Source organism: Phalangium opilio, unplaced genomic scaffold (genome assembly GCF_054372755.1).
Source record: "Phalangium opilio isolate 3A_F unplaced genomic scaffold, DU_Popi_V2 ptg000009l_1, whole genome shotgun sequence".
Taxonomy (NCBI): domain Eukaryota; kingdom Metazoa; phylum Arthropoda; class Arachnida; order Opiliones; family Phalangiidae; genus Phalangium; species Phalangium opilio.
In genome coordinates this window covers 1,121,182-1,135,644 of record NW_028324146.1, presented here as the reverse complement: position 1 = coordinate 1,135,644, position 14,463 = coordinate 1,121,182, and the positions used below count along the sequence as shown (strand labels likewise).

The 14,463-nt window shown below is 38.0% G+C and overlaps 2 protein-coding genes and 1 long non-coding RNA gene across 4 annotated transcripts; 2 read left to right on the top strand and 1 right to left on the bottom strand.

The window, feature by feature from the left end:
• Window positions 1–57: 57 nt before the first annotated feature.
• On the top strand, window positions 58–2,940 carry LOC149713024 (uncharacterized). Of its 2 annotated transcripts, none has more exons than XM_089845147.1 (3): window positions 58–486; window positions 752–1,158; window positions 1,401–2,940. In XM_089845147.1, the coding sequence occupies exons 2-3, from the start codon at window positions 761–763 to the stop codon at window positions 1,675–1,677; spliced, it is 675 nt and encodes a 224-aa protein (XP_089701273.1). In that variant the 5' UTR covers window positions 58–486; window positions 752–760; the 3' UTR covers window positions 1,678–2,940. The 2 variants fall into 2 exon arrangements, with proteins under 2 accessions (XP_089701273.1, XP_089701272.1); XM_089845146.1 differs by having other exon boundaries at window positions 59–402.
• A 119-nt stretch (window positions 2,941–3,059) lies between these two features.
• On the top strand, window positions 3,060–8,787 carry LOC149713023 (uncharacterized). Its single transcript, XM_089845144.1, has 3 exons — window positions 3,060–3,214; window positions 4,583–5,077; window positions 6,430–8,787. Exons 2-3 carry the CDS (start codon window positions 4,635–4,637, stop codon window positions 6,908–6,910), a joined length of 924 nt encoding a protein of 307 aa, XP_089701270.1. The 5' UTR covers window positions 3,060–3,214; window positions 4,583–4,634; the 3' UTR covers window positions 6,911–8,787.
• Window positions 8,788–13,661: 4,874 nt separating this feature from the next.
• On the bottom strand, window positions 13,662–14,371 carry LOC149713022 (uncharacterized). The gene is made up of 2 exons (XR_016370416.1): window positions 13,889–14,371; window positions 13,662–13,824 (listed from the first exon to the last, which is right to left on the bottom strand). It is a non-coding gene; the product is annotated as an uncharacterized LOC149713022 (long non-coding RNA).
• Between the last annotated feature and the right edge of the window lie 92 nt (window positions 14,372–14,463).

Below are 14,463 nucleotides of genomic sequence, written 5' to 3'. Positions count from 1 at the left end.
CAGTAACCAGTGACAAACTTATGGAACATAACTTATGAAGTGGCTAAATGCAAGGCCGACAGTAAGCACTTCTTCCATTATGTTCCATTGATGTCTTATCGGTTCGGAGTAAAAACTCTCGAGGTGCGAGCTATGATGAATACCACTAAAATTGGCCTAGTGTTTCGTGTCCTCTCATATAATACATATATTTTATTAGTCTGGTCTACAACAACATTATCAGATTTTAACTTAGCGTGTCCATTGTAGAAGTCGCTATATCACTGTCAATCGGTGTATTTACGTTCAGTGCCAGTAATCGCGGACAACTTCGACTGTAATTACGCGAATATTGAATACTTTAGTGCGATATTTAGATACAGAACATCCAATCCACACGAAACCACATTAAATTAATCAATCGTAAGTTAAAATTTAACGTATTTTACAATAAAGCCAAACGAGATAATAAAGTACTTGGCGATTTTATCAAGCAAAACCACAGCGGTAAATATTTACTATGGCCATTTCCAGATCCTAGTAACTTAAGCTTACAAGGAGGGGTTTCGTATGTACATAGCCCACTCGATCCTCGCTCGCGGACGAGCGCTGCTCGCGCTATAGCTTGCGTAGTGATGCGCATTATCGAGTGGGCTATGGTATGTAATACAAGTGACTGCATGGACAAAGGATACGCGTGGCTTTGCAAACCTTTCTATGACTATACTTAAGTTAATAAATGTATGCCTACTTCTATTTGTTGTTATAAAAGGAATTCAAGATGGCCGACCAAGAAAACAGTCCGTTTTTCAAGAAACTCCAAGCGCGCCATCTGATGATTAACCCTCAAACGAAACAAATCATTTTGAACGTTTTTTTCCAATTGTCTTCTTTGAACCCGGAGAAAACGTTCCGCGCTTTGGCCGATGAAACGGGAATGTTGACGGGGGTCAGTGGTCGAACGGTCACCCGACTTAAAGAAGAAGAAACCGCCATGTTGGCCGCCATAGCCAATCAGGATGAAGAACAAGAAACGGAAGGAACAGCAACCAATCAGGACGCTTCCACTTCAACTAATTGTCAAAATTCGGCTGCTATTAGTTCTGCAGATGGAAAAAAGTCGATTAAGAGGAAGTTAGTGAAGAAAAAGAGTGTAGTTAAAGAGAAGATACTTCGAAAGTGAGCATAATGTTTAGCTTCTGTTGTTTTAATTTTAAAGCTTGAGTTAGGCTACAGCCCACTCGATCACGCTTTGGCTATATCTCGTGTGCGGGCTGTGGTTAGGCAAAGGCCGCCAGTATTAAAATATGGGTTTCGTATTTAAAGTTACAGGGTTGGTCTTATAATTATTATTAGAATCGATAAAAAATCAAGTGATTTTCCACCTCACCCTCCCTTGGATTGATTTCTTTTAATAACAGATACGATGAGAGTGTGGTAGTGAGTATTCGATCTAAATCGGAGTCATATTCGTCTTCGAAGCAAGTCCCGAGTTTCATTGAATTCTACAAGGAAGTCAACGCCGATCCTCAACTGCCCAATTTCACGCGCAACACTTTATTCGCGCTGATGAAAGACATGGACTTGCCTTGGTTCCACCAGCGCTACGTCATACCCAAGAACCAATCAAATCCCGGTAACAAGGCTGCCAGAATGGCGCTTAAGAAAGCCATGCGACTCAATTCACACTCCAAATAACTTTCGTCCGCTTTGGTTGAAAAACAAAAAGCCAAAATGGTAGAATTGACGAGTACGTCTCTTGTTCTACTAGAAAACTTATTTTTAAGCCTTGGTCAGGTTTTTTTTGGGGGCCTATTAGCCACGCGACTCAATTCACATCTCTTCTACCACTATTTTGGTCTAAAAAAAAATAGAACAACTGAGGAGCACGTCTTTTAGACTTTTTCTCTAATACATGGTAAGGCTTATTTTTAAGCCTTGGTCAGATTTTTTTTTGGGGGGGGGGCTATTAGTCACGCGACTCCATTCACTCATCAAATATGTCTCTTCTACCACTATTTTGGTCTAAAAAATAGAACAACTGAGGAGTACGTCTTTTGGACTTTTCTCTACTACATGGCAAGGCTTATTTTTAAGCCTTGGTCAGGTTTTTTTTTTCTCTTGAGCCTTTTAGCCACGCGACTCAATTCACTCGTCAAATATGTCTCTTCTACCACTATTTTGATCTAAAAAATAGAACAACTGAGGAGCACGTCTTTTAGACTTTTCTCTACTACATGGCAATGCTTATTTTTAAGCCTTTGTCGCGGTTTATCATTAAACATTTTCGACTCAAAATCACCCATAGAACCTTCCCACTAGAATTTGGAACACACTTTAACCATGGATAAAGAATGCGCGTGAGGAATTTGTTTTCACTCTACAGGATAGACAACTCCCTATCTCGGACGACAGCTTATTCTGTATACACTCTCTTACAACATCGGTTGTCAGCACGCGCAGAACTAGGTTTCTATGCAACTTAGCCTTGTGCGTGCTGTTAAGAGACGAAAAACTTCAGGATCTTCAGGATTTAAAATATCCGCGAGTTTTTTTAGCTCGAGTGCACGGACCTCTAGGCCTTAGTTTCAAATACACGTGAAATTGCCTACAGCACGTATTTGAAACTAAGGCCTAGAGGTCCGTGCACTGGAGCTAAAAAACTCGCGGATATTTTTTTAAATCCTGAAGATCCTGAAGTTTTTCGTCTCTTGTCAGCACGTACAAAGCTACGTTACATAGAGACCTAGGTTTGCGCGTGCTGACAACCGATGTTGTAACAGAGTTTATACAGAATAAGCTGTTGTTTGAGATAGGGAGTTGCCTATCCTGTAGAGTGAAAACAAATTTCCTCACGCGCAGTCTTTATCCATGCTTTAACGGAAATCCCACTTTAAAATGATACACGTCATCCCATGTATCGTTTTGGAAATAAAATTGGTCTCTATTCAGTCCGAAAAATTTGTTATTTTGTTGTGTGATTTTGTACAGAAATCGCGAATTTGAACAAGAAGAGTCTAGAAACAACCATAGAATAATGGCGACTTCGCGTATCCGGCGTAATAATTTATCGGAACGCTAGTTCATATTGATTTTTGCGTGTTGTAGGAGAGTGAACGAACAGTGTCCTATTCTCGATGTCATTCAACGTTAATGTAGATTTCTAATTGCCGTTTTCTTTAATCAAATCGATTTCCAAGTCACCCTTCATTAAATAAATTAACGTAATTCAGAAGTAAGTTCATTTTTAAATATTAATTCAAGATCCGTAAACAACTATGTCTTTGACGGTTTGGGCTCTTAGCTTCAATTATAAGAATAAACCGGTGACGGAGAAATAGCTATAGCCTTCTGTAGGTCTAGTATAATGCTTATTTTGGTGTAATCATAAGTTAATTTTTAAAAAGTCTGCTGCGAGTATAGGAAATAATAATTACGGTAGAGGGGAATAGTAACTAGGCATAGAAGTCGGTAATTTGACCCCCTATTGAACATAACCTAAACCAGGACAAAATAGCTATTTTATCCTGCCTAAACGCAAATAGCGATAAGATGAGTCACTGGCGAGGGGCTGATCACTTCCAAAAAATCTGTACACTCGATTCCAGACTTCAAAAAATTCCTAATGATTTCGAAAGATTTGAAAAATTTCGTAAGATTTCAAACAAAGTTGGAAAAATTTCATAATTCAACAGAGATTTCAAAATTTCCATAGAAGTTTTATGATTTCAACAGATTTCGAAAAATTTCGAGAAATTTCAACCAAGATTTCATAAAATTTCCGAATTTCAACTAAAATTCTCGAAGATTTTAAGCCAGATTTACAAATATTTGAAGATTTCCAAAGATTTCAAGATTTTAAGCCAGATTTCCAAATATTTGAAGATTTCCAAAGATTTCAAGATTTCAACAAAGATTTCCAAAAATTTCAAGATTTCAACAAAGATTTCCAAAAATTTCAAGATTTCAACAAAGATTTCCAAAAATTTCAAGATTTCAACTAAGATTTCCAAAAATTTCAAGATTTCAACTAAGATTTCCAAAAATTTCAAGATTTCAACTAAGATTTCCAAAAATTTCAAGATTTCAACTAAGATTTCCAAATATTTCAAGATTTCAACTAATCCAAAAATTTCAAGATTTCAACTAAGATTTCCAAATATTTCAAGATTTCAACTACTCCAAAAATTTCAAGATTTCAACTAAGATTTCCAAATATTTCAAGATTTCAACTAATCCCAAAATTTCAAGATTTCAACTAAGATTTCCAAAATTTTCAAGATTTCAACTAAGATTTCCAAAAATTTCAAAATTTCAACCAATATTTCAAAATTTCACCCAAGATTTCCAAAAATTTCAAGATGTTGGAAATCTTATTTCATAGATGTTTGTACACTCGATTTCGCAAGTGATCAGCCCCTCGTTCAATGGGGTGGATGAAAAATTTGAGTATTGCCCAGTGTGATGTTTACCATGCTAAGTTTATCTTGTGTTCTCTAGGTTCTTTTTAGTGACCAATCAGTGTTATTTTTCGAAATTACCAGTTATATTTCATTAAATTAATTTATCTCATTAGAAAATAACCAATTCACGTGTCTTTCAGATCATTTTCGAAATTGTAATTGGGCGTTTGCTCAATCGGAGCCATATTCAAAATGACGGAAACGGCGAAACCTCATCCTTACTTCAAGAAGATGCAAGCGGGCGTCATGATCAACTCGCAAGCCAAACAAGTCGTCCTGAACGTCTTCTTCCAACTCTCGAGTCTCAGTCCGCACAAAACTTACAAACAGATCGGGCAAGAAGCCGCCATGTTGACGGGAGTCAGCTTCAACACCATCTTCAAGTTGAAAGCGGAGAAACAGAAATCGGAACTATTCGGATACGAAAATAAGGACCCGGCCGCGGCCAAACAAGCCACGCCCAATAAGGGCGTCAACAATGACGTCTTGGCCATTGATGATCCTAATAGGATGAATGTGGGAGGGGGCGGGGACAATCCTAATCCGACGCCCCCGAAGAAGCAAAAGAGGGAACCAAGGCCCGTTTCACCCAGATCAATGAAAAAGAAAATTGTCGTCAAAAAGAGACTCGAAAGGTAAGATTCTTTTGAAAGTATAGAAAATTTTCGCCATTTTTGGCCTCTGGGAAGCCGGGGGCAAAGGTTAGCATGCGCGTCGGACGCGTATTCGTTTATTACGCTTATACCATTAAATGTGTTATATAGTACAATCATGGAAACAACTAATAAGTAACGTTACTGGACTACCCTTACCGAAAAAAAACCTCTTCAGCCCAACCTAAGTCGTGTTTTAGAGGTGGTATTTTCGGTAAGGGTAAGCGCTGGTACCTTCCACGGTACATTGAAAAAAGGTCAAAGGTTATAAATACTGCTACCACGGAGCTGTATTGTAGAAGGAGTAGAGACTCGTAGCTTCCCCTCTACTAAAAAAAGCTAGACCTTATTTGTCCATAAAAAGGGGGTATGAATTTTGACCCTCCCTCCAAACCTAGGCGAGCCAATGTAAACAATAAAGATGGCCGCGAGCTACGAACGTTCAGGAGGGTTAAGCCTCGGTCTTTTGTGTATCGACTTCCGAGTGACGGGAGTTTCTCAAGCGTTTGCAAATCTTATTTAAATTTTTATTTTTACTATTATTTCTATTTAGTATATTAACTATAATATGGAAAATATTCAAAGAATTAAGCCGGGAAAGAAGAAAACGGACGCCTTCTTTAAAACACGTGACGTCAGAGATTGTTTACATAGGCTAGGTATGCGCGGAAATTGTGCGCGGAGCACTAGTACGCTTATGTCTAGGCCCTAGAGGCCTAGTCTCTACTCCTTCTACAATACACATCCGTACATCCGTGCTGCTACGGAACAAACGGCAAAAGTATATAGAATAAAACATAAAAAGTGCACTTCATTGATTGAAAGTTTCTGGCGCAGTGTAATACGAGAATCCCAGCCTCTTTTACCCCCCCCCCCGAATAGTGTAGACCCCCCTCTGCTGCGCATGATTACCTTCCCGACCGTGAAGGGCACCCAGGGAACAAGGCTCCCAAAGTAGCAGACGCTAGTACCAAAAACAAACGCTTGGATCGCCAGCATCATGTATAATTTTCTATAAACCTATTTCCGTCAGGAAGCTCTTCCCTGATTGATTAGTTCCTGTTGGCGGTTTAGCGGAGGGTATTTTCACTTCTCAATTTACACGTCGTCTACAGCCAAAGGCAGGGAATTGTTAATGAAGTGTACTTTTTGCTTTTATATCTATTTACTTTTGATATATATATGTATGATTTATGAACAATTAAAATACGCTGTAAACATTGACAACGTTTGCTTTCAAGTTGTGGTAACCCTGGTTGGGAATTAACGTATAAATTCGTCCAGTGTTAACACTAGCTAGACCTTTGTGTTAAAACACGTCGTTCTTCTTGTAGATACGACGAGCAAGTGTTAACGACAATTCGTCTAAAATTCCACCAATACTCGGCGAGCAAAGAACGACCTTCGTTCAACGAATTTTACAAAGAAGTTCACGGCGACCCTCAACTCCCCAAATTCAGTCGGACGACGTATTACTGCCTCTTGAAGGACATGGGCCTTTGCAAGGCCTACATCCAACCTAAAGGACCCCCCAAAACGGGTAATCCAGGGGCTATGGGCGTGGCTCCGGGAGGCGTCAAGAAAGGACCCGTTAAACCCCGTAACAGAAACCCTAACGCTGCTGGAAACGGGGCCAAAGGTCGTCAAAAGAACGCGGTGGCTAATAACAACAACAACAACAATATGATGAAACCCATGACGCAACACCAGCCTCCACCGCCCCCGCCCATCCCGCAACAAGCTCAGCTTCCTCAACATCATACCTCCTTCTCGGATTATCAAGTTCCTCAACATTACACCACCTACAAGATGTAGCAGTCATTTTAAGTCGATTGTAGCGACATCGCGCGGCGCCAGCCAGGACTAGTTTCGTATTAGACCAATTATCAACGTACCACAACATCTTATCGGCGTTTTTCGTTGGACACTGCTCACTTTGGAGCAAAAGGAGCAGAAAAAAAGAGAAACTTCGTTAGTTTTAATGACTGTAACAACGGAAAAGTGTTCCAACATGATTTGTTGCAGCTAAGGTTATTGTCCAGATTTTTGGGTGTGGCCGGAAAACTTCGGGTAATAGAAAATTTTACCCGCCGCGGGTATCGGGTCCAATTTTCAGTTACCCGTCCTCGGGGGGTCCTGCAAAATCCCCAAAACTAGCTCCCTCAGGTCCAATTCGGGTCTCTTTGTTTTTCATTACAGTCCAATTAAAAGCTAGATTTCAAAGCCGCCCAGCCATTATCCCCCATAGTTACGTAATTCATTAAACAATTGCCTTAATTAATAACTAGTTACTAATTATATTATTTAATTATGAAAGGCGGAAGTATTGAAACACGCGCGGTAACCCGTCATGAACTGGACCCGTCAGACTCGGCATCGGGTATTGGCAAAGGCTTAAAATTGGGACTCGGGTACCCGTTCGGGTCCTAAAAATGTTATTCGGGTATCGGGTCGGGTACCCACACACCCCTGGTTATTGGTAATTTATTGAAGGAAGTGTCGCTTTATTAATGCAACTTTACGGCAGATGCTAATTAGCCTTATTCCTGATCAGCGCCACCTACCCATAGCGGCGACTTTGAGAACTACTGTAATGGGCAAGCCAACCACTCCAGATGTCGCTAAAAATCTAGTGACGTCATTTTTGGTAAGACCCCGAGAGTGCCCGTCAGTGACGTTACCAGATTTTAGCGACATCTGATTGGTTTGCCGATTACAGTAGTTCTCAAAGTCGCCGCTATGGGTAGGTGGCGCTGATCAGGAATAAGGCTATTTCAGATGTATTTAGCTTCAAGTTATGTACCGATAGATGGCGCGCTAACATTTTTCCCTCAGAAAAATGCCGTCGTCTGCTTACTTTCATCCTCCGTATCCTTGGTATCCTAACCCTTTCCGTGCATAAATCAAGCGACTATTTCGACATAGCCACTCTCAATGCTGATTGGCGCTGTTGAAAGTTAAAATTCGCCGTTAAAATGTGATAATTGGTCTATTTCATGTGGTAAGAGACGGCGTTGGAATTATTTTAAAAACGTCATTGTTAAGGCTAACTTTTAGTTTTCGTGACCCGCGATTCGAAAGACTCAGTCTTTACGCGGGCTAACGCGTCATTAATCCCAATGGCCAAGGCTTAGAGAACGTATTTTTTTAAATTTAAAGTTCTTAACTTACGTCCCGAAAACGCGTCGCGTCGTCTGCTAGAGTTACTAACGAGAGACTCCATGCCAGTATTGTATTTCCAATGGGCAAGGCTTAGCGTCGATCGTAATCTTATTTTAGCCTAGGTCCCGAAACCGCGTCGTCTGCTAAAGTGAAAGGCGTGAGACTCTTTATACAAGCAAATACGTACACCATTATTCCCAATGGCCAAGGCTTAGGGAAATAATTAAGTGGTCCTGTGCTAAAGAGAAGTGGTCATGTACCTATAATTCGAAGAATTGTCTGGAAAATTAATTTAATTGTAAGAAATTAGTGGAAACCCCCCCTTTATTCCCCCTAAAATGAAACCTCGAACTTAAATACGTGTACGAGATTACTTACGAGTCAAACGCTTCTTTTAATTCCCTTGTGTAATTATTTACGTCAATGAGAGTTTTAATTACGAGTAAATTGTGTATATTTAACTTCAATGTTGTCCTTAATTGTTTTGTGCCTCAAAAGTCAATCAAACTAATTAAAGACTTATTCAATAACTTAAGTGTCCCTTTAAACAATGGCTATAAGTAACGTAATCCCCGTAAGTACTCAACTTTGTTGAGATAAGTGTCAATCCATGGATCTCATAAAGTTTATGAGATATGTTCTATGACACTTACTATAATTCGTAATGCTAGAGACTTACAGCTCGAGCTAAGTTCGAGAACGACGGAAGCGAGAATTTCATACTACACTCGGATAATTTTGCAGTCCATCTTCCTATTTAGTCTGTGTACTAAGCCTTTGACAGCACCTCACCAGCAGTCTGGGAAATAAGGATATTTTTTAAACTAGTCCTTGGGACCAGTGACCCCCCTAGTGTCCTAAATAATAAACTGGTCTCCGGAGTGGTCCCAGCCTTTGTTCTCCTATAAATTTGCAATTAATAAACTGGTCCCGAGGACCAGTAACCCCCACTTTTTGAATTAAAAAACTAGTCAAAGCAATTAATAAACTGGTCCCGAGGACCAGTAACCCCCACTTTTTGAATTAAAAAACTAGTCCAAGCAATTAATAAACTGGTTTTGGACCAGAGGAAGTGTGCTATTTCCCAGACTGCTCACCAGGCGTCGCTTTATCTATGACCTATGTCACTTCATGACAAGCCCTCAGTAACTAGTGACCAAGTTATGGAACATATCTTATGAACTTATGCCTGAATTTACTTTTTGTGCTGGCCTTCTTTGGAATAGACTTCTCAGATGTCAGGGGTGAAATAGAGATTAGGGTTTGACCATTTTGTTTTCTTAAGACTGCGTGGGTTGATGCAATACAAGAGGACTTTGGTGGACTGGTAACTTTGAGACCCTATTTCGAACGTCTTTGGAGCCACATAGCGGTTGTTCCGTCTTAACCGTATATGAACCAGACGATTCGGTACCCACCCAACCTTTTTAAAATGCGTGACGCGTCTATTACAAAGTCCATAGCAGGTCCAATATCCGCGATATGTCATTTGTGATATATTGATGAATTTTAGGCCTAAACTGCTTTTCGGAATCTATCATTTGTATTGCCTTTGTTTAACGAAACGATATGGTAAGTTCACATCCAAGGTTTAGGGGAATACGACACATGTCAGCGCCGATTGCCACTTGTCCGCCGGAAGTGACTTGACCAAACCCCCTGCCATCACCCAATAGAGCTTTGCGATTTTACAGACCATGGCCCAAGGTTAGTAAAGTATAAAATCGCTATAATAGGTTTGCTCAATCAAGGTCAAAAGCTTATCTTTTTTAAAGATTGTTCATTGGCTGTTAGTTTTGACGTCACTGAGAGACCCAAAAAACAAACGGCTCGATGATTTTGAATTTGTGATGGCTGGTTGATTGGATTTAGAGTAAAGATAGAGTGCCAATTTTATTGAATTGTAAGTTTTTAACTCTTGAAATTGATCTGTAGATTATCTTAATTAGGTTTTTAAACGTTACATCCGTTGAGTTCTTATAAATTTAAAGTTAAAAGTAGCGCAATGGGCAAGGCTTATGGTAAAGACTTTGGGTATGGTTTTGGACGTTTGGCGTTTGGGTAATAACAAAAGTAGATAAATTGGTAATAATTTCTGTTGAAGAACTTTAAGAAGTTGTGCCATTATGATAATTTCTGTCAGAACTTTCTCTATACGGTTGTAATTTAATAGATTATAATTATTTTCTATTTAGGGAAGGTGTAAATTGGTAAATAATGCCGGGAACAAGATGTGCAGTTGCCGTGTGTAACAATAGTCTGCTTAAAACCAAAAATAATAAGTCTACAGCCAATATTCGTTATTATTCTTTTCCTAAAGAACCTGGGCTTAGAAAAATTTGGGTCAACAAATGTAGAAGGGTTGGGAAATGGAATCCATCGACTAGTCGAATCTGTTCCAAACACTTCAAAGATGATAATTTTGAACGTGATATGCAAGCGGAACTTTTAGGGCTTCCTGAACGCAAAGTGTTAAAGTTCAATGCAGTGCCAACTGAAAACTTATTACAATGTAACACTGGAAAAACTGCTTCTCTGTGTGACAGAGAGGCAAGGTTATGTAGAAGAAACAGAAGAAAAACTGCCCAAGATATCATAGCATCAACGTCTGTTGCATCAGAAGGTAATGAAATGCCAGAAATGGTTAACAACCAAAATGCTGTGGATGTTGAAATTTCCCCAATCCAAGAAGATACACCAAGAAATCTTGTAGAAATACCCAGTGAAAATATTAATCTAATCAAGAACTTAAAGGCTAGAATAAGCTTTTTAGAAAAGAGTCGTAGTCGAGTAATTAAGCAACGTAAGCAAAAAGACACAGTAATTCGAGACTTGAAAGTACAACTTTCAATGCAAACCCTTGTTTCTAAAAGAGCTCTTAAAGACCTCAAAGCCTTAAAAACCAAGAAAAACAAAAAAGCAAAGTATAATTCAAAATTAGCTGATATTTTGCGGGTGGTGTTTTCAGATAGTCAGATAAAGAGACTTTTGGGGAAAAAAAGGGTTAATTGGGGTTCTGAGGATTTAAAAAATGCATTCACCCTGCGCTATTTTAGCAAACGAGCCTACGTATTTTTGAAAAAGGACCTACCAGGTCTATCTACCTTGAGAGCTTACGCCTCTAAACTAAATTTAAGACAAGGTATATTGACAGATGTTTTAAATTTGATGAAAGTTACTGGTAGTGTAAAACCCACGCGTGAGAAACTTGCAGTTTTGACATTTGATGAAATGAAAGTTCAAAGTCAATATGAGTATGATGTTAAAGCAGACCAGGTAGTGGGCAAACATGAACAAATGCAAGTGGCTATGGTCCGAGGGCTGTATGGAAATTGGAAACAACCAATATACATTGGCTTTGACCAAAAAATGACAAAAACCTTACTGTTAGAAATTATCACTAAGCTTCACGAAGCTGGATATCTTGTTGTATCAACAGTTTGTGACATGGGTGGAGGGAACATGGGGTTGTGGCGTGAACTTGGAGTAAATATTAACAGAAATTGGTTTTATCATCCTAGTGTTAGTGAACAATTAATTTACTGCTTCGCAGATGCACCCCATGCACTAAAATTAATTCGAAACTGGCTTTTGGACAAGGGATTTATTCTGGAAGATGGGGATGTTGATGTAAATAGAAAACCTTTAGACGAATTACTAAAATTAGACTTTAACGAACTTAAAATGTGTCACAAACTAAGAGCAATTCATTTGGAATGCCGAGGGCCAACAAGGCAAAATGTAAAACTAGCTGCTCAGCTGTTATCTAACAATGTTTCAAAAGCATTATATTCAATTTACATTTCCAAAAAACAAAGTCATTCTTCAGATGAAAATCTTGAAGACTACCAAAATCTATCCAAATTCATAGAAAAGGTCAATGCGTGGTTTCAAATTTTCAATTCCTACACTGAAAATGATCCTGTTAAAATTAAATGTGCGTTTGGTGTTCATTTAACAGAGCAGTTAGAGGCATTAAATGAAATGTCTAATCTAATAGATGACATGAGGTGTAAAGGAACGAAATGCCTACAAATTTTTCAAAAAGGGTTGCTGATCTCTATTAAGTCTCTTAAAGACTTATATTTTGACCTTAAAAATAAATTTGGCTATAAATATATCTTAACTCATCGTTTAAATCAAGACTGCCTCGAGAATTTTTTCTCTCAGGTTCGTACTAGAGGAGGCTTAAATGATCACCCAACGCCTCTTAATTCAATATACCGAATTAGAATGATTATACTGGGAAAAAATCCTGGTGTATGTCACCAAAATAGCAATACGTCTGATTTAAGCCAATCTGAGTATCTTTCTAGTGATATTGTAAATTCTCCATCTTTTCAGGAAGGAGAATATGTTTTAGCTAGTGCCTTTAAAAAAGCCTCAATAGAACCTATTAATCCAGATTGCAGCACAGCTGCAGATCTTAATAGTTTGATTGATGACAATAAAACATATTTAGCAAATAGTGACTCATCAAAAACTATTAAGAATACTAATGAATTGGACGAGAGTGATTTTTCAAAGTTGGAGGAAAATGGTATTGAGCTTTGCGCGGGTTGGCTAGCGAAAAAGCATAACAAAAAGTTTCCTGATTTGAACTTAACTGAAACTAAAACACTCTCGGACCATAGTTATGAGTTGCCATCTTGGGCAAATTTTTTATCTTACGGAGGCTTAGCAATCCCATCCTCTTCATTTTTAGCAACTGTTAATACATTCGAATCAGTTTTTAGATCTTATCTACCACAGTTTTCCCTTTCAAACGAGCCAAATCTAGTCAAAAATATCAGTGATTTAATTTTGCAAAGTTCTTCATTACCCAAGGAATTAGTACAATCTTTTGTGAAGTTAAGAGTATTCATTAGAATAAAATTCCTTAATAATGTCAAAAAAACAGATGCTGAAAATGGTGACAGTGGTCGGAAAAAGGCCAAAAAAATGAACAAGATAATTCATTAGTTTCACCCGCTTAAGAGTTTAGCCTATCTTATTTGAAATGCTTCTTAAAATACCATTAACTTTTGCCTTTTAAAACTGTGATATGAAATAAGAATCTTTTAAATTTACTTGTTTCCGTTTTCGAGAAACTAGGCTCCAAGCCATATTGCCCTTTAAATTCTGTGATAAGCATTATCATATCAAATAATAAAACAATAAATCTAATAAAAGATTAACTTATGTTCCTAGAAATAATTCTCCAAGTCAAACTACCTTTCATCTGTTATGCTAAAGATTCATATTTATTATTTAATAAACATATGTTCCTAGAAATGATTCTACAAGTCAGACTACCTTTCATCTGTTACGTTAAAGATTCATATTTATTATTTAATAAAAAAATGTTCCTAGAAATGATTCTACAAGTCAGACTAACTTTCATCTGTTATGTTAAAGATTCATATTTAATAAAAAAAAGTGTTTATTAGCAACGAATGTTTGTGTTTATTCCAGAATTACATCAGTTTTCTTGAATATATCCAACGTAATCTCGCTATGTAGACAAAATATATTGCAATAATTAACCACAATAATTTACATTGCTTTAAATTGGTTTGTTTCAAATTCTGAAACATGTAAACTATTGTAGTTTGTGCATTCAATTTCAATATCCAATTATCCATTCTTTACCTTAAATTTGCAAAGTTTAGCCATTGGGGTTGTAAAGTTCAGTACTACAATGGATGGGGAATATAATTGAAAATTATTCAACGATAAACAGAAAAAAAAACACTTCTCTCTCATATTTTAAAGCCCTAAAAGAAAAAATAACTAAATATCCTTAAATTTGAATAATCAAATACCCTTGGGCCTTGGCAATAGCAAAAAAGTCAAAAACACCATGGTCAATTATTCGGCGTTCAGCCTCCTAAATTCAACAATATTATTGAAAATAATGTAATAAAAACTCTTCCCTCGAACATTTTGCACGTAAAAATAACAAAAAATGGGATGAAAATAGTTTGAAAACTTTGAAATTGCTTCCCTATTCGTATAATCAATGGCCTTGACAAGCAAAAACAAACATTCTTCCCCCTCGGGGGTCTCTCGGTGACGTCAGACCAACCGCCCGCGAAAATTTGAAAATTCCGAAACTCGATCGAGCACCCCTTGACCATGGCCATCACCTCCCAGTAAACCTCAATTCTTTCCCCTTCTTTATACTGGTTAATGGTATCCTGACAGCGGCGTTTTCAATAAGGACT